This window comes from Vidua chalybeata, chromosome 21 (genome assembly GCF_026979565.1).
Source record: "Vidua chalybeata isolate OUT-0048 chromosome 21, bVidCha1 merged haplotype, whole genome shotgun sequence".
Taxonomy (NCBI): domain Eukaryota; kingdom Metazoa; phylum Chordata; class Aves; order Passeriformes; family Viduidae; genus Vidua; species Vidua chalybeata.
The window spans coordinates 3725898-3753865 of record NC_071550.1 but is presented as its reverse complement, the minus strand read 5'-3'; the positions used below and the strand labels follow the sequence as shown (position 1 = coordinate 3753865).

The 27968-nt window shown below is 52.5% G+C and overlaps 1 protein-coding gene across 5 annotated transcripts; it reads left to right on the top strand.

Annotated features, from left to right (window-relative positions):
* ADAMTSL2 (ADAMTS like 2) lies at positions 1–27960 on the top strand. 5 transcript variants are annotated; one of them, XM_053962373.1, is made up of 19 exons: positions 1–76; positions 1588–1699; positions 2558–2700; positions 3270–3345; positions 3725–3827; positions 5450–5595; positions 5698–5821; positions 6799–6879; positions 8030–8205; positions 9122–9386; positions 10176–10524; positions 15362–15465; positions 17310–17436; positions 19979–20192; positions 22324–22479; positions 23749–23919; positions 24291–24467; positions 25346–25490; positions 27182–27960. In XM_053962373.1, exons 2-19 carry the CDS (start codon positions 1589–1591, stop codon positions 27298–27300), a joined length of 2787 nt encoding a protein of 928 aa, XP_053818348.1. In that variant the 5' UTR covers positions 1–76; position 1588; the 3' UTR covers positions 27301–27960. The 5 variants fall into 5 exon arrangements, with proteins under 5 accessions (XP_053818348.1, XP_053818347.1, XP_053818346.1 ...); XM_053962372.1 differs by having other exon boundaries at positions 10143–10524; XM_053962371.1 differs by having other exon boundaries at positions 9122–9464; positions 10143–10524.
* Positions 27961–27968: the final 8 nt, after the last annotated feature.

The window sequence follows — 27968 nt, the reverse complement described above, 5'->3', positions numbered from 1 at the left end:
CTGCTCCGCTCCGCGCCGCCGCCGCCGCTCCCGCCCGGCCCCGGAGCATCGTCCTGCCCGGCCCTGCCGCCGCCAGGTACGGCCCGTCCCGTCCTGTCCCGTCCTGTCCCGTCCTGTCCCGTCAGTCCCATCCCGGCCCCGCGGGGGTCGCGCCCCGCCGGATCCTTGCCCGCTGCCCGCTCCGCGGAGATGGAGCCCCGCATCCCGGCTCGGCATCCCCGCCGCGCATCGCCCTCCCGCCGCCCGTGCGGGGCTGCCCCGGTACCGGCTCCGCGATGCTGCTCGCCGACATCCCTCCCCCCTCTTTCTTAATTTTCCCTTCATTTAACCACGCAGCTCCGAGCGCCTGTAGGATAAACTCCGAGCGCGCTCTGGTATTGGCTCCGAGTCAGGAGTGTCTGGGAGCCTTAATGAGAACCAAGTGTAAGGCAAGGCTCAGCCACCTGTCCACGGGATCCCCGGCCAAGCGCTCTGGGCTCCCATTAATCAATGGATCTGCCTCTTGGAAAGTCTCTTTAGCATGCTGGACCTCTCCCCCAGGGCGATTGCAGAGCGGATTTGGCGACCTGGAAGCCCTCTGGTAATTTTTCTAAGCCAGACAGCAAAGCGGGGCTGGTGTTGCCGGCAATCCCGCGATTTCAAAACCGCTACAAAAACCTTTGCAAGGAGGAAAAAAAAAACCCAAAATGAGTAGGAAAGAAGCTCTTTATATTGCAGGTCTGCAGTCCTGCCCTCTCTCCACAGGAGCAGCACCTCTCCCACCCCCCTGCTTTCCCAAAGATAGTGTCTAGCTGCTTTTCAAGGGAAATTAGCTTAGGGGAGGATATTTTTTCTTTCATTTTCCTCACAGACATGAGCTGCTTTGATTGCCTGGAAGCCTGATTTCCTGAAACCTGCTCCTTTCTGGCTCTTGCAGGGAGGTTCACAATAAAACGTATTGTGGCTTTGAGCTGGGTTTTATTTAAGAAAATGCCATTCTGGGTTACTCTCTTTCATGAGGCAGATGGAGAAAGAGATGAAAGGCTGACACTTGGGATACTTCATTTCTGCTCTTTAATTGTGGGTCGAGTCTTTTCTATAAGAACAGGCATCTTCCCTGGGAACCGAGGGGAATTGGAGTGGAATAAATGAAAAAAAAGGAGCAATAATGCCTGTTAATTGCATTTTTTTTTTGTTGTTTTTGAAGCCTTTCATCTCATTCTTCCAGGAGCAGTCCTATAAATGGGGATATTTGAATGCACTGCTTTTATAGATCCAGGAACTCTTCTGGCTACTCACTGTGCTTCGGTGTAAGCCAGGCTCTCTTCCAAGGCAGGCTTGGAGCAGTGTCAGGTGCAGCCACTGGAAACCAGTGCAAAGTTGTGGTTTGACAGATAGAAACCGAGCTGAGAAGTGAACCTGTACCACGTTCGTGCTGCTATTAATTAAATAAAGCTTCAGGCTCAGGTCCCTGCAGTCGCTGGTGGTCGGTGTCACCGAGCTGAGCGGGAATGCTGGAGCAGAGCTCTGGAACCAAGAGCAGGTCCTGCTGCTGGGCATGGGGCTGGGTGGGAGTTGTGCTCAGTGCAGCGTTTGGTTGCTTTCTAGGATGAAGATATCCAAGTGGAGGTGGAGCAGCATCTCTGTCAGTGCTCAGCTGCAGCTGAAAGGCACCCTGGCCCTTCTTCTTGTGGGCAACGTTGTCTTTGTCATAGCTCAGGTAAGGCGATCAGGTTTTTGGGGGCTCTCTGGGCTTTAAAATGCTCTGGTGTCTGGGATGGGAACCCCCTGGGCTCGCAGAGCTGCTCTGTGCATGCACCACATCTCCAAAAATTGTGAGGACTTCTGACTTGCCTTCACTCTTTAGTCTGGGCTTGACCTAAGTTGTACCCACCATGGCTAAGAGCATTCACAGAGCATTTCAAGGACTCTGAAGGGCCATGCCCTGCTCCTGGGTGAGCATCACTCCTTGCTCCCTGCAGTGGCTGAGCTTTCATTTACTTTGTGTGCAATATTTGCAGTTCCTCTGCCCTCTGATGCGTGGTTACAACAAGGGGTGGGAGGTGGGGGTGCCAGGGACCCCCCTGAAGTGACAAACCTGTGCTTGCAAAGAGAGCACACAGGCTCCTCCACCCTGCTGGCACCCCCTGGCACCCACTGACCTGCTCTCCTGCTGCAGAGGGGTTTTGCAAGGGTTTGTTGAAGCTTCCAGTGGAACTTTCAGCTGCAGCTGGCTCTGCAGCTCCCTGAATTCTCTATGGAGCAAGAGTCAGAGAGCACCAAGAGTCTCGGAGAGTTTAGGGTTGTTTGGGAGCTCGGTTTTGCCAACTGAGCAAAACAATGAGAATTTCCTTTCCTGAGGAATCCCAAATATTGCCACTTCATTCCAATTTTGTAATGAAAACACAATTGCAAGAATGCAGGGATGGAAACCTCAGGCTTGACCTCAACTGGAGAAGGCAATGCCTGGGTCGAGTGGGGCAGGCTGGGAGGGGAGGGGTGCCCTCAGTGTCCCCACGCAGGCTCTGAGGTTTGGATGTGACTCCTGCCTCTCTTCCTTCCCCCGTGCTCCGAGCAGGACCTGGCACAGACGTCCAACAGCCTGGAGGAGGGGTCAGATGTCACTGCTTACTGGTGGGGAGAGTGGACCAAGTGGACAGCGTGCACCAGGACCTGTGGGGGAGGTGTCAAATCGCAGGAGAGGCACTGCCTGAGGCAGAGGTACAGCACCACGGGCTGGGGAGGGGCTCTGCAGCTGCCTGACCCCAAAGGTCAGCACTCAGAGAGAAGCACTGATGGAAACGTGTCTGGGCAAACCCTGCTGGAGCAGGAGGGGATTTCCTGAGCTTTGGGCATCGCTGCCAGCAGCACCAGCTGAGTGATTTCCGTGCTGGCCCTGCAGTTTCTCCAGCAGGGCTTGGTGCAGAGGGGCAGCAGGCACAGACTGAGCCTGTTCTCCGGGCTTTGGGGCACAGCAGCCCCTGGTGCACGGCTGGTCGGGGACCCACTGATTCCATCTGCTTTGTGCCTGGCTCTGCCCTCTCTGGGCAGTGTGGTTGCCAAAAGCCACTTTGTAAACCTTGTCCCCAGGCCCTCACCCCATGACACCTCCTGGAATAGTTGGTGATGCAGGTGACAAAGCCACAGACACCTTTGCTGCCAGCTCCAGGGACAATGACAGATCTCTGTGTGGCTCTGCTGTGTTGGACACTGACCTTACAGAGAGCAAATATATTTAAACAAGGGAAACTGATTTCTGCCCCCCATCTAACCACCATTTCCTTATTCAGAAGGAAGTCAGTGAGTGGGCTGGCTAATAAAACTTGCACTGGAACATCCAAAAGATACCAGCTCTGCAAAGTCCAAGTAAGGATATCCTTTGTCTTGTTGGGAGCACTCGGTGTGCAAGGTCATGTATGGCATTTCTGGGTCCCTTGCAGAGGGGACACCATTTGTCCTGTAGCTGTCACCCTGTTGCCCCTCCAAGCAGCTGGGGGTTCCTTTCTTTGGTGCCCAGCACCACTGTCTGGGCTTTGGGCATTTTGCCATAAAAACCAGAGAGTGCCTCTGGCAACAATTCCTGGGGGGTTTCTGCAGTGGGGGGAGGAAGAGGAGGAGGAGAGGAGGAGGAGGATGTGGCCTGGCTGGGGAAGGTGATGGAAACACTCCTTGCAGCTGGTGGTGATGTGCCAGAAACCTTTCCCGCACTTTGTTTCCGTCAGGATGTTAATGTATCCCATTCTAGGAGTGCCCTGTGAACGGAAGGAGCTTTCGAGAGGAGCAGTGCTCATCGTTTAACTCCCATGTGTATAATGGCAGGACGTATCAATGGAAACCTTTATATCCTGGTAACAAGACATTCTTTGTGTGTTTCATAATGCTCAGCCAAATATTTTGATAGTTATGATGCTGCAGCCCGCAGGAAGGTTCCTCCTCTGCTGTTTTAAAGTGGTTTTTCGGAGGCACAATCAGCTGTCTCCCGAGTTCAAAGGCTTGTTTGGCAGCTGCAGGGTAGCTTGAAAATTAAATAACAACATGAATTCATGTCTGTAGCCTGTGTTGGTCACAGCTCCCAGGGACCAGAGGCTGCAGGAGGATGTGAGAGCAGGGGGTGATGGGCTGTGCTGGCAGGGACAGTTGGGCTCACCCAGACAAGTGTCCTTTGAGCCAGGGCTATTGCTGGCTCTGCTGTTTTCAGTGATATTTGGTCTCTCCCACGCCCTCCGTGTCCTCTGTCAAATGTCACCGAGATGCAGCCGGTCACTTTGGTCATCTGGGGTGAGCAAGAGCTGCAGAAACAACTTGGGACTCAGAAACTGAGGTTTTATTGAAGTTTTAGGCTCTGAACTCCCATCAAAATCAAGCATTAAACACAAGCCATGGATGAGCTTTAGAGCTGCTGGGAAGCCAGGACCCTTCTCCTGAGGAGGCTCCTGAGCTCAGGTTCTTCAGATTCACTTGGATACCTTAAAAATAGAGATGGGATCAGATTCATCTTCAGATTCATTTGAGTGCCTAAAAATAGAGATAGAATCTACTGCAACTTTGTTTTAGGGGTCTCTGTAGATACCCAAGAACAATCATCTTCATCAAATCAATTTCCCTGTGTACCAAACCCCTGGGTCTCCAGCCTTGGCAGGGTCAGCGAGGTAGAACTTGGTCCCTGAGCTATTTCTCCTTGGTGGCTTTTGTCCCTTGAAGGTGACGCTTTCCTCAAACACATTTGCTGTTCAAGCTGACTCAGCAGAGATGTTGCAGGAGTTGTTTTGTGCTTGAGCAGGCGTTCCTGTGAATCCTGGGGGATTTGCAGCAGAATATTTTGACACTGATGCTGCCTTGCTTGGGTGTGGGGGCCAGTGGGTCTCTGATTGCTCAGGAGTTGGTGGAGACAAACACTTGGCCTCGGGGTTCTGGTGCAAATGTGATTTTGTCATCTGCTTCCTGTGGATATTATAAAATGTGAGATTACTGTGCTGGTGGGTGCTGCCAGCCAGTTGTTGTCTGCAGAAAGCAAAGGGTGAATTAAGTCCATCTTGGGTGAATGTTTATGGAAAAGTTATAGATCAAGAAATGCTCTGAGTTGCTGTGGTTTTGAATCTAGTCTTACATGTGTATTTCCAACAATATATGTGTAAATTTAACTCGTGTATCAAGTGCTGCTAAGTGAACATGCTTTTGTGTAATGTACAAGTCCTTGCTGCTGCCTCAGTGCCTGCCCTGGGCTGGTGCTGCTGATGCCCCTGGCATCCCTCGGGCATCTCTTCCTGCCAGGCTGTGCAAAGGCTGTCACACTGTCCAAATGCCATCTCCTGCCTATCCTGAAACACAAGAGATGGCCACTTCTGAACTCTCACTGCTCTGCAGTTGTGCTGCTGCTGTTTAGCTTGGCAGAGATTCACTGGCTTGGGTAGGATGAAAGTTGTGGTGTTTCTGCTGTTTTTGAATCTCTCTTTATATCCTTTCCCCTTAGATGACTATGTTCACATTTCTAGCAAGCCCTGTGACCTTCATTGCACCACTGTGGATGGTCAGAGACAGTTAATGGTTCAGGCCAGGGATGGAACATCCTGCAAATACACGGATTTCCGAGGGGTTTGCGTGTCTGGAAAATGTGAGGTTGTTAAACATTATAGCAAAAATATTGTTAGTAGCATTCAGAGAATCGCAATGGGTGCGACGTTTGCCTGACCCTCAGCGCTCTGTCTGTGCATTTTTTAGCCCATTGGCTGTGATGGCATTCTCTTTTCCACCCACACCTTGGATAAATGTGGAGTTTGCCAAGGAGATGGGAGCAGCTGCACCCACGTAACCGGCAGTTACCGGAAAGGAAATTCTCATCTTGGTAAGGCTTTGGGGACTGAGGGCTTGAGTTGAGAGGGCTGGGTTTAAAATGGACTAATTTTTTTTGGTAAATTGCTTTCAGGTCTTACCAACTGCCCAGTTTCAGTTTTTCCCATGTGTTCTATGCGTGTTAATGCCGCTTGTGAGTTTGGGCAGACAAAATCTTCTTTAAAAAAAAAAAAAAAAAAAAAACCAAAACAGGAAATTTTTGCGTGGTGTTTGTCTCTGGTTTCTGATGATGAGTGGTGCAAAAGGGTTATGCAAGAGGCTGGTATCTATTTTAGTCTTCTTTAGTCATTTAGCCAAAAACAGGACACTCATGACCCAGTAAGACTAGAAATAAACGACTTGTAATAACAGGAAGCTACAATATCTTGAAAGACCAGGATTTCAAAAATCAGTGTGATGTAAAGCAGCCGAACCTACACGTCCTAAATATAACAATCTAATTCAGGAATTATGATTAATGCTCTCTGAGATGGAGCAAACTGCAGGAACTTCAGTGCTGTGGGAGGACTTGCCCTGTCCCATCTCTTGTCTGGTGCTAGGCAAAGGGGAGTCAGAGGAGAAACCAGCTCCCATCTCCTGCTGGGGTTTTGGGAATGCTGGCTAACACAGGGATCAATACTGAACCACACAACAGCTTCTCTAGCTAATAAAACCATCTGCAGATGTATTTTCTTACACCAGTTTAGATAAACATGATATTTGTGCATGCAAGAACTGAATCCTTTCCTCCCAATTGGCTGTGCTTTTCCTCCATAAACCAGGACACAATTCGTACATTTTTATTTTCTATTACCGATAAACTCCTGTTTGCAGCCTAAAACACGAAGGGTTGGGGCTTTTTTAATCCACAGCTCATTAAAAATGTGGGTCCAGGCCAGCGTGTTGGCTAGGTTGCAGCTGTGCCTGAGGAGGGTTTGGTTCAGATCACCGGTTACAAAGATCCTCTCATTAATCCGGAGTTTCCCGTAGGCTATTCCCTGGTAACGCACATTCCCGCCGGAGCGAGGGATATCCAGATCGTGGAACGGAAAAAGTCTGCAGATGTTCTGGGTGTGTATAACCTCTTGGTACTTCCCTAGGATGCATGCCTATGCTGGCTAATGCTTTTTCCAATGCAGAGCTGGATGTAGTTTTGTCATAGAATCACAGAATATCCTGAGTTGGAAGGGACCCACAAGGATCAGCGAGTCTGTTTGCTGCAGACATGAGTTAAATCCGTAGGCAACGTAAATCCATCCGTGTTGTCCAAGCCAGGGTGTTGCTCCTCTCTGCAGTCCGAGCACCTGGGCTGTGTTTGTCAACACTTTGATTGCTTTAAAGCAAAAAATGTTGGTGAATATTACTGGGATTTCAGCAGGGTGTGACAGACACCCTGGTGCTGGATCACGGATGGCCAAGTGACTTCACCTCTCTGGTGATCCCCTTAACCTTCCCCTGCCTGGGGGATGTGCGGTGACAACAGCACCAAGGGGATGTGACCCACATGTGGCCTTGCTGAACTGTTGGTGACCACACTCCCATCTCACGGGGGAGGTGACAGAGCTGCTCAGGAGCAGTGTGGAAAAATCCAGACTTGCCAAAGAGAAGCACATTTGCTGCCTCAGGGGCTCATGGCCTTTGGAAGGCAGCTGTCACTTCCCTGGAAGTGTTCAAGGCCAGGCTGTTTGGGATTTTGAGTAGCTTGGTCCACTGGAAGGTGTCCTGGCCCATGGCAGGATGAGATGAGCTCCAGGGTCCCTTCCAATGCAAACCATTCTAGGAGGATTCAATGGGTGAAAAAGCCTTGACGTGGTTACCGGTTCCTGGGCTGGCTCAGGGCGACCTGTCTTGGGCCACTGCTGGCTCAGGGGGCATCAGCTCCCAAGGAGGCAGCTCCTGCCCTTGGCCACCTGCCAGTGCTCTCTGCAGAGCTGGGACTGTTCAATGTTCTTGCTGGGCTGGTGCCAAGGGGGTGACAGAGCCAGGGGCGAGTGTGAGCCACATTCCCAGGGGTTTGCAATGTGGAGGGACACGTGGCCCAGAACTCTGGGCACGTCCTCACATGGTGAGTGCTGCAAACAGGTGACCAATGCATTGCCATGTAGGGCAATCTCTTTTTTTATGGCTGTGGCACTGATTTTACTCCCTGAACACACCAGGGGCAGCATCCAGAGCTTTGCCCTTGTATATGATGGCACTGACTCTTCTCTCTCCTTTGAAGCTGTGGCTGATGAAGCTGGGTACTATTTCTTCAACGGGAACTATAAAGTGGACAGTCCAAAGAACTTCAACATTGCAGGCACGGTGTTCAAGTACCGCCGGCCCATGGACGTGTACGAGACCGGGATCGAGTACATCGTTGCCCAGGGACCCACAAATCAAGGGCTCAACATAATGGTGAGCTTTGACTTCTCATGTCCTCATGGTGGGGAAGAGAAAATCCACCTTGGATTGAGGAAGGGGTGACCTTGGGAGCAGAGTCCTGCCATGGTTTCACACGAGGAGGGGGTGGGAGCAGTGACTCTGCCCAGTTCCTTACCCAACCCTATTTTACTTGTGTCAGTGCTCTTGGATTCAGGCAGGGCTGTGAGTGGTCAGTGTGGGCTTGGTGACTCCTCTCTGCAGGGAGAAGATGCCTCAGGCACTGTGAGGGGATTTCTCCTCTGCTCCTTGGCATTTTTATCCGAGTTACCTGGCAGGAAAAGCAAAAATAAGAAACCGAGCCAGAGAGCTTAGACAAGTGCATAAACCTTAAACCCCAATTCTTTCTCAAAAGCAAACCATGTAAAACCAGGTATTTGGAGAAAAGTCCCTTAATTTTCTTCTGGGCAGCCAGCCAGAGTCCAACTCCTGATATCTTCCATGTAGCCCCAGGCTCCTCTGGAAGGGGAAGGGATGGTTGCTTGGGTGCTTAAAAAGCATTACACCACTATAAGGCTGTCTCAGCTGGGAGTCCCCAGCCCCAGTGGGGTGTAGTAGCTGCAGGGGAGGGTGTGCTCCTCATAAAGCCACAAAAAGTGGCTTTGCAAGTGATGGTCTTGTGAAGTGGCTGCCCCAAGCCTCTGGTCACTCAGTGGCCATGGAGGAAGTGTGACCTGTGGCTCCTGAGCTGGGGTTAATCCCCACAGCAGCGCTAAAAAAATAACCTTTGGAAAATGGCGCAGGGCTCCAGCAGGAAGAAGCTGGCACTGTGAAGGAAAACAGACTGGAAATAGCAAAATAGATGCTCCCCAACTGTCAGGTGCAAGATGAATCCCACGCTTTGTGTGCCACAAATTCCCTGCGCCTGCTAATAACTTGATTTCTTTGCTAGGTCTGGAATCAAAATGGCAAGAACCCATCCATCACGTTCGAATACACTCTCCTGAGGAAGCCACACTCAAAGAACCTGCAGCCCATCTACTACACCTTCTCTGAGTCGGAGAGCGAGGAGAGCCGAGAGCTCGATGGAGACGTGCCATTGGGCTTTATCCAGCACAATGCAACCTATTTTGGGAAAATCTCCAGGGAAAGGATGGACTTGGAGAACCAGGTGTTTGGAAGGCAGGACACGGAGGAAGATTTAAACTTGAGCAAAGGTCAGGAAACCAATGAGGTCTATGAAAGAGCAGAAACAATTGACTGTGAGCCAAAACTGAAGGGCAAACAACCCCAAGGTAAGGAGGAGACTTGGGCCTCACCGTTCTGCTTCTCAGAGCTCTTGTTGAGAAACGCTCTGTTTCTACCTCTGGTGGTTCTGCTGGTTTGTGTTTTGGAAACCTCGGAAAGTTCTTTAAAACATCTCTGCTCACAAATCCTCTTTGCCCTTCAGATTCTGGTTTCTGGTGGGGGCGTGTGGGGGGTGGACACCGGGTGAGATCTCCCCGCTGGTGCCCTGCTGTGCTTTGCCTCATGCCAAGGACAGGAGGGAGCCCTGGGTGCACAAAACTCCCCATCACGACGTCTCCCATCACCTCCCACCCCTCCAAAGCCCCCATTTGAGTCCCTTGGGCATCCCACCCCCAAAGTGCCTGGAGTGCCTTCCCAGCATGGCTGCATGGGCTGTGGGGCCAGGAGAGCACCTTCCTTTCACCTCTGCTATTGCTTTGGGCAGTGCTGGTGGGTGCTGAGCTCCCCTCTGGCCACACCATAGCGGGATAAGCCCCCCCCAAAGCTGCACACCCTCGAGAACCCCATGAGATTCCCCCTCCCCTGAACCCCACCCCTGCCTCTCGCCCCCCGTGTGGCTGCTCAGGCTCCGGCGCGTCCCCGCTGCTCCGGGCTGCTTCTCCCTCCCAGCCTCGATGCATTTTGTGGTTGTCACTGTGGTTTCCCCCCTGTTGGCTCCAATCTAGATTCAAACGTAACCAGGTCTACTTACCAGACAGACCATGACGACAGAGACGCCGAGCCCAGGCTCAGCTCCAGGGAGTTCCTTTTGGAGAACGCCATCACGGACAAGCTGCTGGACAAGACCTCGGACTCCAAGGAGCTGCTGCTCAACATGACCATGAACAGCATCTTCGCCCAGGGAGACCCGACCAACTCGGTGGGGTCACCCATTGACAGCCTCTACGTGGACTACGAGGACAGCGATGGCCTCGTGACCTACTCGGTCAACAGCACCTTCATGGAGCTGAGCAATGGCAAAGCCACCAACACCTCTGCAGAGACACCGTTCCCCAACGCCACCGTCACCATGAGCAGCCCTCAAGGGAACAGAACCCACAAAGCAAGGTAGGAGACGTGCCTTTAATTACAGTAAATCCAATTTATTGCTGTCCTCGACTCGTAATAGCCCTGTGCTCAATGCATGGTTTCCATCTCTTTGGAAGCAGGAGGTAAGTGGGGGTGGGATGGTGGAAATGTTCTGTTGGGAGTTAATTTGGAAGGAAGGGCCAGAGGTTTGGGAGCAGGAAGTCACGGGAGCATTTAGGCTAGAGGAAATCTTGATGTTCCCCTCGGTGGACATGCTGAAGTCCATGCTGATGTTTGTCAGCTGGGGCCTTGCTCTCTGCTGTCACAGCTTCTTGTCAGAGCCATGGCCATGAAGAAGCCTCTTCCATTTGCCTTCTCTTGACATCCTGCTCCCATTCCCCAACCCCTTCCTCCAAGTTCTGATGCAGCAGAAGTTGGTCCTGGCCCCTTTTCACCCACCCTGTTGAGTGCCACCCATGATCCTCCTCGCTTGGGATGGCAGGAATGCGCTTCCAGCACCTCCCAGGCATGGCCCTGCCACCGGGAGCTCCACTGCAGGTCCTGCAGGAACAGCCTGGATTTGTTTCTCAGCAGCTGCAGAAGCAGCTCAGGGAGTCACAGCTTGGTCAGGAATATCCAAACTCTGCAGTAGCAGCTCAGATTGATACTGGGACCACCACCTCAGGGCTCCTTTAGATGGCTGGCTTGAGTGGAAGTGGGGAGGTAAAGAAAGACTTCATGTAGCTACAGCAGCAGGTTTTGCTCTGGGGAAGGGTGGAAGGAAGTCTTGGGGTAGGTGCTGATCCCCAGGCCTGGATCTATCAGCTTTTGAGATGTCCCAGGGCTCTCTGGGGGCAGCCTTGATTCCCAGCCCAGAACTCATTCCCAGTGTGACCACATGGGGACTGAGATAGGGCTAGTGCTCACAGCAGCAATTAGCCCAGCAATTAGCCCTCCTTCATGGTCAGCCACACACAGAGCACTCCCTGGGCAGCTTGAGCTGACACTGGGGCCTTGGGAGTATCCAGGTCCCAGAGCCAGGTGTGGATTTGGGTCCCACTGTGCATCCCCACGGCACCCCAGCCTCCTGTCAGCCTCCCCCTGGACCTGTAAAACACAGGGTAAGATGCTGAGCTTGAGGAGATGCAGAGCCCTGAGCTGATGCTCCCTCTGGTTAGAGTCAGCTGGATTTACCCACAACTTCCACTACGTTATGCTAAAGACACTCATGCTAAAGAAAATGGCCATGCAGCCAAATGGATCAACAAGCTTCTTAATGATAAGAACATGAAAACGTTGCCAAGGGCTTGAATCTATCATCTCTCCTCGTGGCTTGTCTTGGGAGCGCTGCCTTCGGCTGCCAAAGCAAGCATTTCATCCTCTCTGACAGAGAGGGCAGAGCCCTCAGCTCCCCTTGCCCTGCCCTGGGGCAAGGAGGGGACTGCCCTGCCCCTTGGGGCTCCCCTGGGCCCCATCACACCCCTGTGTCCCCTCAGCTCCTGCCCTGTACCCCAAAACTCTACCCCAGCAGCTGTGAAATGGGGGCAGTGCTTTCCCAGCTCCTGGGAGTGCAGGGAGCTTTAGCCCTCAGAGCAGCTTGGCTTTTACAGGACAATCAGAGAACTCTGTGCCTCCAGTGCAGATTTTTGGGTGCTAAAAAGTTCCTTGCACTGCCCCTGGCTGCCCAGCTATTGATAACAGTGATTTGAACCCCTTCAGGAATGTCAGCCAGCACTGACATCTTTTTCCACCTGTTCCTCCCTCAGTTTTGTTCTACTGTGTCCCCTCTTCTCCCCCCACTCTCTCTCTGGAACAAAATACAAACTTTTCAGATCAAAGCATTGATATCCAGACTAGTTTTGCACCAGCCAAAAGGCTGAGAGAGGCTCAGGTCCTTTCTGGCTCCATCCTTTGCTGGTGGGGGGCTGAAAGACCAGTGCAGGCAGACTGGGGGCAGAGTGGGGGCAGCTGTTTGGAGACAAAAAGAAGAGGGAGGCAGAGAAGAAGGCAACAAAACAACTTGCACCTCATTTCCAGAGGGTGGGATGGGATGGGATGGGATGGGATGTGTCAGCACAGCCTGGTTGTTCCTAGACCTTTTTTGCTTCCCCAAATTTTAAATTTATTTCCTCAAGCCCAGTTGCTGTTGTACCTCTGATCACTAATCTGGATCTCCAGGGTGGGAATGAGGGATGAGGAGCTCCAGCTCAGCCCCTGAGCTCAGGATTAAGGCTCCTGCTGGCACCAGGGGGGATAAAGCCCATACTGCCAGTGGGGTTTGCTGTGCCATGGGCTGGAGCTCTGGGGACTGGGGTTGTCCCACCAGGAGGAAGGGAGCTGGAGAGGACAGCCAGATCTGTGCTGGAAGAAACAGGGATGGGACACAAGGAAAATCTCTTGTCCTGGAGTGAGGCAGAGTGAGGGATTCCCATCCTTGGGAAAGGGCAAGGCCCTGTGGGCCCAGGCTGGTATTGGGGTCAGCCTAGTTCTGGGTGCAGGAGCTTGGACTTGAGACCCCCCAAATCCTTCCCAAGGACAGTTTGGGATGGATTGTGGCTTTTTGTTCATTTTCATTCCCTGTCAGTGAACAAGCAAGGGAAGCTCAGCTCTCTGGAGTCTGTCCATGGGGGTGGAGGAGTTCATTTCTTACTGAACCACTGTAGTGTGGGTGGAGGCACCCAGGAGCACCTTGCACCACTGTGGGGTGCCCTATTTCCTCTCTGGAAACAAATCCAGCTGGGATGGATGGGTTGGTGGCTCTTGTGCTGCTTTTCCTCTCCTGGAGCAGCTAAAAACCTTTCTGGGGTGTGCTTGGACAGATCTAGGCCCCTTCTATGCCAGGGCTGGGCCTGCAACAGGAGCCACGATTTTGCCCCTTTGCTTAGAAACAAAATCAAAATAAAACACAGAAATGGGAGCCAGGGACTGTGGATGCTGATCTCTGGTGTTTGTGGGCATTTGTCAGGGTTACTCCTCTACTGTGGGAACTGTTTTGGGAAAAGGGGCAGCCCAGAACTCAGTTAAGTGCTAATTTTTGGTGCTGTATCTTGCTTGAAAAGCTGATCAAAAGCTCGAGAAACAAATGTGTGACTTTATTATTTAGCTCATAATAAAGAGGGAAATTAAAAGAAAAGAGAAAATGCCCCCAGTTTTGTTGGACAATGGGCTGCTGTCTGCACTGAGAGGAGAACAAAGTGGCAATTTTGTCTTTGCTGGAAATGAGCTGCCCTGTGCCCAAATGTCTGATTCCCCTGGAAAGATCTTGTCCCTGGGACCTTGTCATGCATAGAAGCTCTTTATTTAGGATCACATACAATAAAGGGACACTGCTGAAAGATTTACAGTCCTCTGATAAGGGATAAAGCTTATTTTGAAGATTTTCTCCTTTTAAAGACAGAGGAGTCCTGGTCACAGGATAACTTGGTGTTTACTTTGGTGCCTCAGAGATCAGGGGATAGACTGGAGGATCTGGGTAATATTTCCAGGCAAATTAAAGTACAAAAAGCAGATGTTGACTATGTTTTAATGACCAGTGTCATTTGTGAGCCCTCACCTGGCTGGGTGGCAGCTGGTGGCACAGGGATCAGGAGCTGGTGTGGGTCCCCAGGCAGAGCTGCTATGGCAGATAAAACATTATTTATAGTGAGCTGGGGTTGTTATTTTTCCACCCAAAAAAAAAAAAAAAAGTCATATTCATTTCAGTTCCATTTCAAGTGCAGGAAGCGACCATTTGCCAAACTGACAGAGGCAAAATCAACAGGGAAAATGAGATTGTTGTTGTTTTTAATCCTTCTGGAGGCTCAGTGCTGGCGGTGGAAGGAGGGTGGGTCGGAAGGGAAACGGCTGGATTCTCAACAGTGTCCTTTTAAAGGTTGATTTGATAGGCTGGACCTCAACTTTTTCTTACAAACAACTAAATAAGGCAATTCCAGAGCTTCTGCTGCCTAGAAATCATACAAGCTGCATATCCTGCCAGGCCAGAGACAACTGGATGTGAGGATACAACCTTGTACACTATTCCAGTGTAGCTGTTTCAAGGGTTTGGACAAAGGTATGAGAACAGAACCGAAGCCTTTTGTTGTAAAGGTGCAGTATCCCTGAGGTGTTCCCCCCTCCCAGCACGGGGAGCAGCTGCAATTCCTGCTTGGATAAATGTTTTTGCTCACACCAGGCTGACTCTGTTACTCCTCTCCCCGTGGCATTTTGTGTTTGAGCACAGCGTTTGAGCTGAGAGATGCAAATTCCCCACTTGACATCCAGCAAAATAAATCAGACCAAAACCAGAGTGGCAAAATCAGTGGGCTTTGAGGGGCGAGCTCAGAAACTCCTGTGCTGGCTTTTGGAGATTGGAGCAGCCAAAATCTCTGCTGCACTGAGCAGCACGAGTGGGTTTGCCCAGCCCTGGAGACACAGGGGAGGAGATACTGCACCTTTAGTCACTGTGTGCCGAGGGCCAGGTGTATTTGAGCAGAAAATGCAAACTTTTGTTAAATTCTGAACTGTTTCTACTTGTGGGTATTTTTATCCCATTCTCTCTATTTCTAGACAGTGGAAGCTCTGCCTCTAACCGGGCTGGGGATTCTACTTGGGGCTCAGGACAGGTATGTTGTGAAACTAAAACAAATTAAAAATTGATTCAAACAAACGAACCTCCCAAAAAATCAGAACAACCAAACCCAACAAAAGCCAAACCAAGCACATCCCCTCCCAAACCCACACCCAACCGAACTGCAGCCAGATGTGTGTGTCTGTCGTGGGCTGTCACCGCTCGCCTTGTAAATGCCTTTTGTTTTTGTTTTGTTTTATTTCTTTTTTTTTTTTTTTTTTTTTTTTTTGTTTTGTTTTGTTTTGTTTTGTTTTGTTTGCTTATCGCTAGAAACAGATTGAAGTTGTTAAGAAAGGGCCAAGGTGTGAGTGCTGCTGACATGTACAGGTGGAAGCTTTCCTCCCATGAACCCTGCAGCTCTACATGCACCACAGGTAGTTATAAGAAGCAGCCAAATTCTGCACAACCTGCTGAAATCACCTGGTGTGTGAGTCCATTTTATGTCTGTTAGGGATGGGAAGGAGCTGGTGATGTTTAGGGGATCTCGTGAGCTCTGCTTTAGCACAACCCCAGCTCTGCTGTGCCTGGGTGCAGAGGTGGGGAGAGGAGCTGGGGGCTGAGCATGCAAACCCCACCGAGCTCTCAGGTGTGTTGAGGACCAGGAGGTGGTGCCCAGCGTGTCCATCATCCCCCCAAACACCCTCCCTTTGGGCAGCTCTGAGCACTGCCTTCACTTCCCATCACTTTGTGTCCCCCCTGGGGCTCAGCAGGATCCCCAAACCTGTCCTGAGCCTCCTTTTTCCTCCTCCTTCCTCACCTTTTTGACAGCTTCAAGGGGTTTGAAAAGCTCAGCTGCTTCCCTGCAGAGAGAAATTTTAAAGACTGTTCAGCTCTGGCAGGAAAGACAATAGCATTTGGCTTTTTGATTATGTTTTGTTTCTCCCACTCCTTCTACCCTGGAGCCTGAGCTCGGCTGCGAGGGTGTAAATCTGGAACAGTGACAGAGATGCCAGGGATATCGAAACTGAGCCTCTATTCTTCAGGCAGAAATTCCCTCTTTTTGCATTAATTCCTCCCTTTTGGCCCCCTGAAATGCTTCAAGGCACCTGATCTCCTCCCTCACCCCTTGGTTAGGGGGTCCTGCTGATCCCTTGGGATGAATCAGGCATGTGGGTTGTGCACTTGTCTGTGCTGCCCCTGAAATTATCCAGAGCCTGCAGTGCTTCTGGAATTAAAAAGAGGGAAAGGAGTGGGAGAGAGGAGTTTACAATCTCAGAGACTTCTCTTAAAAGATCAAATGCAAGGATTTTACATTTTAAGCATTTGCTCTGGTCCAGCAGCCTCGTGCCTGCAGCAGGAGCTTTGTGAGCCGTCCCTTTCCCCAGGATCCTGCCATCCACATTTTCTGGGACATTTTTGACTTCTTTGATCCCCTCTGAACAAATTTCTCCCTTGGCTGGGCCAGCCTGGTGTGCCCTGGTTTGCAGCAAACCGAGAGAGGTTTAACTCAAATTTCTCCTTCCTCGCTGCCTTTTCTCACTGACATATCGCAGAGAGGCAAGGCCGTGTCAAGAGCTGTAGATCTTTTTTTAGTTTCATGTAAACCATATGTTCCCCAGAGCTGCAATTCTTGTTACCTGTAGCCAGAGCAGCCTCCTGGTCCCCAGCCAGGTCCCAGAATGGACTTCCCAACATTTACTCTGGCACGGGAGGCTGTGGGGGAAAAGGTCTCGCTCTGACGGCACCGGCTGCCGCTGCCTTGGAGGGGGAGCAGGAGGGGCAGCACCTTCCTTGCCAAATCCCCAGGATCCCTGCCTTGGCCTGGAGTTCTGGGTGCACCTGGGGAGCACCTGGTGCAAAGGGATGGGTGATGCACAGGGAGAGTGGGGGATGGAGCGGGTTGGGGACTGTTTGCTGTCGCCTCCACCCACCAGGCTGGCAGGGTGGGAGCTGCCGGGCAGACTCGTGACCCTGAGTATTTCCTATAAAAATGTGTTAGTCATATATTGGTTTTGGTGGCAAGCCCTGGTAGGGGTGGCCGTGCCCTCCTCTGAGCTGGCCAAACTCAGCCACACTGCTCAGATTGGTGGGGTGGCCACTGTGATAGTCCCTCCCAGCAGCACCCATGCCACGGGACGGGAACTCAAAACAGAACCTCCACGGGGAGGAAGTTTTGAGAAATGCAGCTAAAACCAGAAAAACAACAACAACACAAAAGGGTTAGGATGCGCAGCTCACCAAGCACCCTGCTGTGTGTGTGTGTTCTCTCTGACCCCAGGAGTGATGTCCACATATGCCATGTGTGTTCGCTACGATGGGATCGAAGTGGACGATACCTACTGCGATGCCATGACCCGGCCCGAGCCCATCCATGAGTTCTGTGCTGGGAGAGAGTGCCAGCCAAGGTACTGCCTGCACAGGGCACTCCTGGAGTCTCTGTGCTTCCTCTGCCCTGGATGCCTTTTTGGGGGAGGGTTGGTGTGGATTTGGGGGGCAGCAGAGATGGCCCATAGCATCCCCATCCCTCCGCCCTTAAGCAAAAGTTTCCTCCTGAGTGCTTTAGCTCAAGCTGCCAGGTTAAAACTTCCATAAATCCTGGCAGAGTTGGCACCTGGGGCTCCTAGCAAGTCCAGCTTTGAGCAGTGCAGGATCATCCTGCCCTGCCTGGCACATGGAAAACGTGTGAGTGAATCGGGTGGAGGGGCTGGGCTTGCAAACTGTGCCACAAACCCAGCCCTGTGATCCCTCCAGCATCCCAGACCTCACTGAGGTTTGCTTGTGTTGGGGCAAGAGCTGGTGCAGAGAGGAGCTTGTGCTGGAAGTCCTTTGGAAAGTTTTCCTTCTGATGTGGCTCTTATTCCAAGCAGTGACCACAGTCTGGAGCCAGGCTGTCCGGAGCCACGCTGTGCAGCTCTGGACAACTCCAGTGCTGCTGTGGAGGCTGGGAGGTGTGCAGGGCACAGAGGGTTTGGGAAGGACAGACCCGTGTCTGGCAGAGGGAGGGGATTGTCCCACTCTGGTCGGTGCTGGAGCAGCCTCTCCTCAAGTCCTGTGTGAAGCTTTGGGTGCCAACACAGGAGAAAGTGATTAAGGAAGGCTGTGAAGGTGGTGAAGGGTGTAGAGGGGCCCTACAAAGAGCAGCTGAGGTCACTTGGCTTGCTCAGCCTGGAGGAGACTGGGGAGAGACTTCATTGCACCCTACAAGGTCCTCACAAGGGGTCCCAGAGGGGCAGCACTGATTTCTACTCTCCAGTTGAAAATGTCAGGACCCACAGAATGGCTGGAGCTGTGTCAAGATTTAAGCTGGACATCAGGGAAAGGTTCTTCCCCCAGAGGGTGCTGGGCACTGCCCAGGCTCCCTGGGGAATGGGCACAGCCCCAGGGCTGCCAGAGCTCCAGGAGTGTCTGGACAGTGCTCACAGCCACAGGGTGGGATTGTTGGGGGGTCTGTGCAGGGGCAGGAGCTGCACTGGATGATCCCTGTGGGCCCCCTCCACCTCAAGGCATTCTACTCTATGGCTGTGATGGTGTCAGACTATGGGAGGAGTAAAAGGAGGAGTAAATCCAGGGATCTGCACCCTGGAATGGTGAGAACAGGGCAGAGCAAGACCCCAGTGATGCCAGGGAGCAGGGATGGCTCCTGGAAAGCGCTCAGGTGACTGTGAAGGAGGACAGGTAGATTTTCTACATGGAGTAAAAGATCTCCTGGAAACTCTCACGTTAGGGCTGAGAGCCAGGGCAGGCTGCAACTGAGGCAAGAAAAATGTGGGGAGGTGAATGGTGCTGCTGCAGGGAATGCACCCACCCCGAGGGCACCACGGGGACTGGAATCTCTGTTTGTTGTCATTTTTTAAAACAAGCATTAGGGTACCTTTTGTGCTTAGATTCTCCTAAAGCTGTCCCTCCTTATGGCTGTGCTTGCACTGTGAGGGAGAAGAGCTGCTCTGTGATTTACCAGTGACTTCAACTGGAGACCACTGGGAGCTCATGGGGTAACCATGAGCTTCCTCCTGAGTGCTTTAGCTCAAGCTGCCAAGTTAAAACTTCCATAAATCCTGGCAGAGTTGGCACCTGGGGCTCCCAGCAAGTCCAGCTTTGAGCAGTGCAGGATCACTTGGCAGCACTTGGGCAGACAGGAAGATGCTTGAGCTGGCAAGGCTTTTCGAAGAAAAAATGTTAATTTTGCATGATCTGGGTGGGGAAGACCTTTGTTTCATTTCCCTTCTGAAGTTAGGTGACACCTCTAAATGACATCTCCAGGTGTGTGACATCTCCCTACGGCTGCTTGTTGTGCCTGGAGCCCCAGATGGGGTGTGAGGCCTGGGGGCAGCCGGGGCTGGGGTTCTGCTGCTCGGAGAATGGCAGCAGTGGGGAGCTGGGGGTTGCCCACCTCCAGAGGAGCTGGAAATTCTGATCCATTCCGTTTTTAAGCTCATTATTTAACTGCTATAATATTCCTGTACTGTAAAAAACTTGACCTTTTATGTTTTTTCCCTTGGATTGCAAGCTTGGATTGCTGCTCCTCTCTTGTCGGGGCAGGGGTGGCAGGGGACAGTAAAGGACAGGCGGTGCTTGGAGCAGATCCCAGCTCTTCCAGCCTGTCACTTGTGCTTAGCAGAGTCAGACTGATGGTGGGACATGAACGTGTGTCCCACCGGGGCTCGGGCAGCTCTGTGTGACATTATTGCTGGCATCTGCAGGGTGATGGATGGCGTGTCCTCTCCCTACTTCAGCTGAGCAGGCAAAAAAGGAGAGGTCAAACACGGGCAAAAAAAGCCTGACGGAGGCAGAGCCCGCGGTGACAAACGCTCACTTGTCACCGAGGACACTGGGCCAGGCCCTGCCGTGCCACCCTTCCTCCTGACAAGCTGCAGCTCGCTCCTCCCTGCAGCCAGGCTTTTCCCGGGGGCTGCTCCACGGGGCTGACGGGCTCTGTTCCCTGCCCAGGTGGGAGACGAGCAGCTGGAGCGAGTGCTCGCGGACCTGCGGCGAGGGTTACCAGTTCCGCATCGTGCGCTGCTGGAAGATGATCTCGCCGGGCTTCGACAGCTCCGTGTACAGCGACCTGTGCGAGTCCGCCGACATCGCCCGGCCCGACGAGCGCAAGGTCTGCAAGAACCCGGCCTGCGGGCCCCAGTGGGAGATGTCCGAGTGGTCCGAGGTGAGTCCTGCTGGCCGGGCCGGCGCCTGAGCCCGGGCTTCTCTCCCTTTCCCGATTTATCCTGGTGATGCCTCGTGGTTCCTGATGCTGTCACATGGTGACAGGTCACCAGCTGTCCGTGGGTCACCGTATGACCGAAAAAAGAGGCTAGAAGGAGTTAAAGAATAAAGCAGGGATTTATTGGATCCCCTTGGGCAGCACAAGAGCTCAGTCAGGGCTACACCCAAGATGAACCAAAAATGGTCCCAAAAATGCACAACTGCTCATGGGTTCTGCTCCATTTGCATACTGGAGTTAATTGTCCAGTTACAGCTTTAGGTTATGAAGTCCCATCCTTCTTGTTTTTCTCTCTTCAGCCCACATTGTTTGTGCTCTTGGGCCTGAGATTTGGATCATTTGGTCATTGGATCATTTGGATCATTTGGTCATCATTTGGTCCCCAGCTAGAGAAGGAATTGTTTTGTCTCCCTGCTCTGTGAAGAGAGCTCACCATCTCCTAATATGAAGCTCAGAAGTACACACCAAAGCAGCACAGAATCTGAAAAATAGAAAAGCTAAAACCTGAGGCATCAATCCTCATCCGTAGCATCCACAGGCATCGGCCTCTGAGTTGCAGTAATGCTTGTGGATCAATGAGCATCAATATTTTTCACTCTAAAATGAAGCCCTGGCTCCCATTTAGGATGGGAGGCCACTGCCATTGGTCACTCACAGGTAGGGCAGGAGCCCATGGCTCAGATCTCCCCATCAGTATTTCCTTGGCAACCTCTTCAAACCCAACGTGCCGGGAAGGTGATCCTGACTCCCACATGAATTACATCCCTATAAACGTCCCTTCCTCACCTCCAGTTCCTCTGCACCACACGCAGAATGAGACCTTTCCCTAGCTGTGCCTTAAACCAGTCCCCAAAGCCACTGGGAGATGGTCTGGGGAGGGTTCCAGCTAATTGGTTTCCTTGGGAAAACCTGTGGAGAGGGTTTGTGCCCCTCAATCCCTTTCCAAGCATGGAAAGTGCTCCAGCACATCCCTGACAAACACAAACTCATGGAAACAACCACACCAGTGCTGCTTCCTCGGGGTGCCTCTTCCCAAATCAAGCACAGACCTCATCTAAGCAGGAGCAGATGAGCTCTGAGCCGAGCTGTCCGTGGGTGCCAACCTGCCCCATGGTTTGCATCACGAGGAATATGACTCTTCCTCCTGGGAAGCTCCCAAAAACTCCTCTCAGTCATAATTTAAACGTCTCCATTCCCCTGCAAGCTGGTGTGCATCATTTCCCTGGAGCTGACAGAGGGGCTGGTGCATTCCCTGGTGGTGCAGGATGTTTTGACTTTCCCAGCTGGTAGAGAGGAGCTCCCTGAGCACGTGCTGGAGCGTTATTTTGTCCGGCGTAGCAAACCGGAGTGGTTTATTTTACAGAAATGTGTATTCTCCTCCAGCATTTGTCAGGGACAGATTGCTTGAGACAGTGCTGGAGTAGATTGTTCTTAGCCAGCAGCAAAGCTAATCTCCTTTGGATCCCATCAGAGGTGGGGTGCCAAGTTGGCTGGGGAAATAGGCATTAAAAAAAGCACATTTCAGGGCTCTGAGGATTAACATCTCGGCACGGTGCGTCTAGGCCCTGTGCTGTTGACACTTTTCCCTGCTTTACGTTATGCATGGAGCAAATGTAATGTGTATGTGAGACTGTAGTAACTCAAATCCAGTTCTAAATAATGTCACTGGGCTGCACGGTGCCAAATTTATCCGCAGCATAAAAATCTCAGTTGTGCAGTCACGGGGGGAAAACATTCTCCAAAGAGGTGGAAAGGAGCTGGCTGTTCCTGGGAAGGAGGCAAGGGAGATCTCACCCTGTCTCCAAGTGACAGCTAAAACTGCTCAGCTCTGAGCAGGCATTCCTGGAGCCTTTCCCCCCCTCTGGCATCACCTGTTGGAGAGCACAGCACCTGGGCAGGACGCAGTTGAAGCTGTCGAGGGGGTTTGGGGAAGTCATTTGTGCATTTTCACTGGGTGGCTTTTAAACTTTTATGTTCAAATATGGGGGTGGGGGGGGGGGAAATCCCAACCCCCGATCCAGCAGCTGCCGTGGTGCCGGGAGCCGCGGCTGATGTCGCTGTCCCCTCCCGGCAGTGCCCGGCCCGCTGCGGGGAGCGGAGCGTGGTGACCAGGGACATCCGCTGCTCGGAGGAGGAGAAGCTCTGCGATGCCAGCGCCCGGCCCCTGGCCGAGAAGAACTGCACGGGGCCACCGTGTGACCGGCAGTGGACAGTGTCCGACTGGGGACCGGTGAGACCCCGCCGTGGCCGCCTGAGTGGCCATCGTGCCCCACCACAGCCTGGCTTGTCCCTGGCGCTGGGGGTGTTGGGGTCGGGCTCATCCATGCCTGGCAGGTCCCGGCCCCAACAAACCTGCAGGCAGCCTGTGCTGGGAGCTGATCTCGAATAATTCCACTGCTTTGGCTCTCTCGGGTCGCCTCTGGCAGCACTGTCACCCTGAGCCACCCTGGCTCGGGCTCTGGGGGTGATCCAGCGTCCCAGTGGATCCTGTTGCTTTCCCCTGGGCTCCTGCCTTGGGGGGGATGTGGTACAGCAGGGGTTAAACCCTGAGAGACCTGGCTGAGGGCCTTAGTGGGTGTCAAAATCCTCTTGTCTGTCTGCTGCACAGCATTCCTTGGCAATGCTGATATTCCGTGCCCAGAAATTGAACCTTTTAACCTTTTCCCCTTTTTTAATTTTCGGTTTTCCCCTTTCTCTTTTCCCTTTCTCCCCTTTACTTTTCTTTTCTCCTTTCCTCCCTTTCACTATTTTTCTTTCCTCCTTATTTTCTATTCTCTGTAGCTCTCTCTCTTTTTTTTTTCCTCCCCGCTGGCTTTTTCCCTTCCTGTACAATTCTGCTCCAGAGACCCCCTCCATCCCAAGCTATTTTTACCCAGGTTTTGATACATCCACATCAGCTAAAAATAAGTAGTTTCCATGGCAGCAGCAGTGCTAGGAAACACCGAGAGTCTCTACAAGAGCAACCACGGAAGCACGGGGAGCACTGGCAGCTCTGGGCACTGGGGGCTGAATTTTTGCAGCCACTTCCTCGGTCCCCTTTGCCTTGGCCTCTTTGGGAGCCACTCTGGGGTTCTCTGCTCGTGGTGCTTCCCCTTTTGCCTGCCCTGAGAGATGCTGGGTGTTGGGTCTGTGGCCCTGGCGCAGGTTGCCCAGAGAAACTGTGATTGTCCCATCCCTGGAAGTGTCCAAGGACAGGCTGGACAGGGTTTGCAAAGACCTGGGATAGCAGAAGGTGTCCCTGCCCATGGCAGGAGGTTGGAACAAGATGATTTTTAAGGTGCCTCCCAACCCAAACCAGTCTGGGATTCCGTGATGACGGAATCTGTTGGCCGCAGGAAGGATCCGCTGAGCATCCCTGTGGCTGTTTAGCCCCAAAAACCCCTCTGAAATTTGGGGCAGGCGGGTGTGGGGAGGCAGCTGAGCCCTGCGGGGGCTCTGGCCCTGCTGTGGGATGGGGCAGGGACGGATCCCTGGCGCTGAGTGCCCGCTGTGGTTGCAGTGCAGCGGCGGCTGCGGGCAGGGCAGGATGATCCGGCACGTGTACTGCAAAACCAGCGACGGGCGCGTGGTGCCCGAGTCCCAGTGCAACCTGGACACCAAGCCCCTGGCCATCCACCCCTGCGGGGACAAGAACTGCCCCTCGCACTGGCTGGCACAGGACTGGGAGCGGGTAAGTGCAGCTCCTGTGCTTTGGGGTGCCCTAGAGGGCTCAGGATGGGGTGGCAGCTCTCAGGTGGCTCCTGTGCTTTGGGGTGCCCTAGGGAGGTTGGGATGGGGTGGCAGCTCTCAGGTGCTCCTGTGCTTTGGGGTGCCCTAGGGAGGTTGGGATGGGGTGGCAGCTCTCAGGTGCTCCTGTGCTTTGGGGTGCCCTAGGGAGGTTGGGATGGGGTGTGCAGCTCTCAGGTGCCCCTGTGCTTTGGGGTACCCTCAGAGGGGTTGGGATGAGGTGGCAGCTCTCAGGTGCCCCTGTGCTTTGGGGTACCCTCAGAGGGGTTGGGATGGGGTGGCAGCTCTCAGGTGGCCCTGCTCGTGACCCCGCAGTGCAACACGACGTGTGGCCGGGGCGTGAAGAAGAGGATCGTGCTCTGCCTGGAGATTGTCAATGGCAAGATCAAGACCCGCAGCCCCGCTGACTGTGACGTGGCCAAGAAGCCCGTGGAGGAGAGCACGTGCTTCGAGAGGCCCTGCTTCAAGTGGTACACGACCCCCTGGTCCGAGGTGAGCAGGGAGGGGTCCCAGGGCTGCCCCATCCCTTTGCACCAGGGGTCACCCTGCCTGCAGAACCCCCAGGAGATGGCTGAGTCCCTGCAGGATGTGGTCCCTGAGGGAACACCCTGGGTGTTTTTGCTGCACTGGCAGCCTGCCCTGCCATGGTGCAGCTGGGGCTGTCTGTGCTCAGGGAGAACAGGACTGAGAGGGGCTGTTTGGGGCCAGCTGTAGCTTTATTTTTTTTTCCTTTATTTTTTCCTGGTGCATGGGAGTGTGGCTGGGGGAGTGCATGGAGCCCACAGGGTGGCTGCCCCTGGGATACAGAATTTGGGGATGCTCCATCACTATGCACAACCCAAAAGGCAGCCAGGGTTCAGTGGCCAAGGGTCCAAGCTGCGGGCTTCCTGCAAGCCCTCCGGGATGCTCCAGGATCCTCAGTCTTGCAAACCCTGTAATTAGCCAAAGCATCTCTGCTGTAATCCCAGCTCCAAAGGGCAGCAGGCAGGGAGTGCTGGGCCCAGCAGTGGCTCCACAACCCCCCCGTGAATGCACAGAGACCCCACAACCCCACTCCTGGTGCTCTGGGGGTTCTGTGGCCACCCATGTCCTACAGAGCATCACCTGGACAGGGCCAGCTCGTTTGTGGTCCCTCGTGAAGGGCAGCAGGAGGAGGGAGGATGTCAGTGCCGGGGGATGGGACCACATCCACCTACCCCTGGGGCAGAAGCTGATGGTGCTGGCAGCAAAGACAGAGCGAGGGGACAGCGGTGTGGCACTGAGATGTGACATTCTCCTCCTGCCCTAACATCTCCAGTGAGCAGGTTCTGGCCCAGAAGAGTCCCCTGGGATGGCAGGGTCTTGCCTCACCCCCTGTTTCTGTCCCCCAGTGCACAAAAACCTGCGGGATCGGCGTGAGGATGCGGGATGTGAAGTGCTACCAGGGCAAGGACATCGTGCGGGGCTGTGACCCCCTGGTGAAGCCGGTGGGCAAACAGACCTGTGACCTGCAGCCCTGCCCCACAGAGCCCCCAGGTGAGCCCCACAGCCTTGATTTTCCATGGATCCCTCCAGCAGCACCGCCAGCATCTTATCTTCCCCTGCCCCCTTTGGATAATCATCCCAGGGAGGATGCCAGGGACAGCTCTCCCTCTGTGCCCGAGTAATGGAGGGCTGTGCACAGGCTGTTTCTGGAGATAAATTAAGAGGAGAATTCAGAGAATCATGCTCTGACCTGAAGATAAAAGGGGCTTTTGGAGAGCTGATTTGGGTGCTGCTTCTGTAAGATTCCAGCTAGAGCCGAGGAAGTTCTGTCTGTGCCATTATTTTAATGATTTTTGGTCTTCGGGTGTCCTGTGGGGTTTGTAACTATCTCGTTATCTGACTCGTCTGCTGGCTCAGAGTCCCTGTGATCTTTAGCAAACACACAGTTCTAATCCTTTAATAGGATTTGGGAATAAGGACAGTGTGGGAGAAAAAGGGTGGCAGATTTGGGGCCAGCTCCTGGCTCAGCTCTGGGTGCTCCCAGCTGCCCATTCCCTTGGGATCCATGGAGCCTGGGAGTTGCCTCGTGGCCACCTTGCCCTGGGAGCAAACTGGTTTCATGCATCCTATGGATTTTAAGGAAAAAAAAAAAAAAAAGATAAATCCTATGGGTTTGAAGCAAAATATTGCACTGAAAGGAGCTGGGAGAGTGCTGAAGCAGCCTCTTGGCTCATCCCTTTCTCCAGCATCTCACTTGCCCCTAACTCTGGATGTCACACTGCTGGATTCCCATTCCCTTGCTCAAATAGCCTCTTTGGGATAGAAATTGTGAACCCCTACCAGGGGAAGCCCTTGACTTGGGGACAACTCAGGGCCTTGGTGGCTGCAGCAGTCCCTGGGCAGCTCTGGTTTACAGCAAAGGCATTGGGCTGGGACTGAGTGAGACTCCCCAAGCCCGGCCAGGTGTGGAGGAACAGATCAACCTGCTCATGCCTTTGCCCAGGCTGACAGTGACATTTCTGGAGAAGCTGCTTTCCAGGGGATGTCAGGGAGGTGGCAGCCACAGCTGAGCTGATGTTGTTGCTCGTCCCGTGGTGTTTAGAGCTGTGCAGGGTGGAAAATGACCTCATGAGCTCACAATTGTTTATTTTCTTTTTCTTTTCTGTGCCGTGCATTGAGACATGGTACCCTGGGAGAGAGGGTACCTGCCTGCTCACACCTGCCAGCAGCTACGAGACAATGGCACTAAAACTGGCACAAACAAAGCCCCAGCAACATTTTAGGTCAGGCTGGGAACAGCAGGAGAGACATAAATTAAGGCAGAAATCCTAGCCTGACCACCTACTCTCCAAGTGCTTTAACAAAGCTGGCTCCCAGCTCGTGCTGTCAGGTTAAAGCAAAAACCAGCCACCCCAGCCCCAAATCACTTCAGCACCCGAGGTAAAGCAACTGGATCTGTCAGGGATTTAACCTGCTTCCAAAGAAAACCAACCCGTGCCAAAAATTAAGTATTTTAAAAATTAAGTATAAAAAAAAATTTGAAAATGAAATACTTAATTTACTTTCTTAATTTAATACTTAAAATTAAAAATGTTAAGTATAAAATTTTAAATAAAATAAATTAAAAAATTTAAAGTATAAAAATTTTTTTAAAAAAATTAAAAATCAAGCATGTACCGAAAACGAAATATTTTCAGGCACTTGATGTCCTGCTGAAGTGTGAGTGTTTTCTCTCCCCGCAGACGACAGCTGCCAGGACCAGGCAGGAACCAACTGTGCCTTGGCCATCAAGGTGAACCTGTGCAGCCACTGGTACTACAGCAAAGCCTGCTGCCGCTCCTGCCGCGCGCCCCACTCCTAGGGCAGGGCTGCCCCAGCCAGGGCTCCACCTCCCACCTGCCCACGCACCCCACACCCTGCTGACAAGGATGCTTTTGGCCTGGTTTTTGTGTCCCCACCGAAGCAGAACTCCTCTCCTGCTCGAGGGACGACGTTGGGAGCCCCCCGGGGTCAGAGCTGTACATAAATCGTGTATATTTGATTCCCCCCTTAAAACTCCAGCTACACCCAAGGTCTTGTCCTTTTTCCTCCCTCGGTGCAAGGTTGGGGTTGGCGAGGGGAAGGTGTGAACTCTGGGAAGTGCGAGTTTCCCTTCACAAAATGAGGTTTTGGTGCCTCTCTCCTGATTTATCCCGAGACCTGCAGGCTCTCGTTAGCTGAATTAACGTGGTGGGAAGCTGATCCTCCTTTGTTAAATGAACTCGAGCCCTTTTTTGTAATATGTAGGTGTATACTTTTTCAGAGAATTTTATCTTATAATCAAATGTTAGTTTCATAGTCCTTACAAACCCCCCTCCCCGATGCTGACATATTGTATATAATATGGAAACATAACTGCACTTTATATCACAAAAAAGACGTGCTCTTTTTTAATATATTTGTTTACAGACAGTGAACTTTATCCATATAATCATTAATTTGTACTCATATGTATATTTTAATAAAGTTGTCATATTTATGGTGGTATTT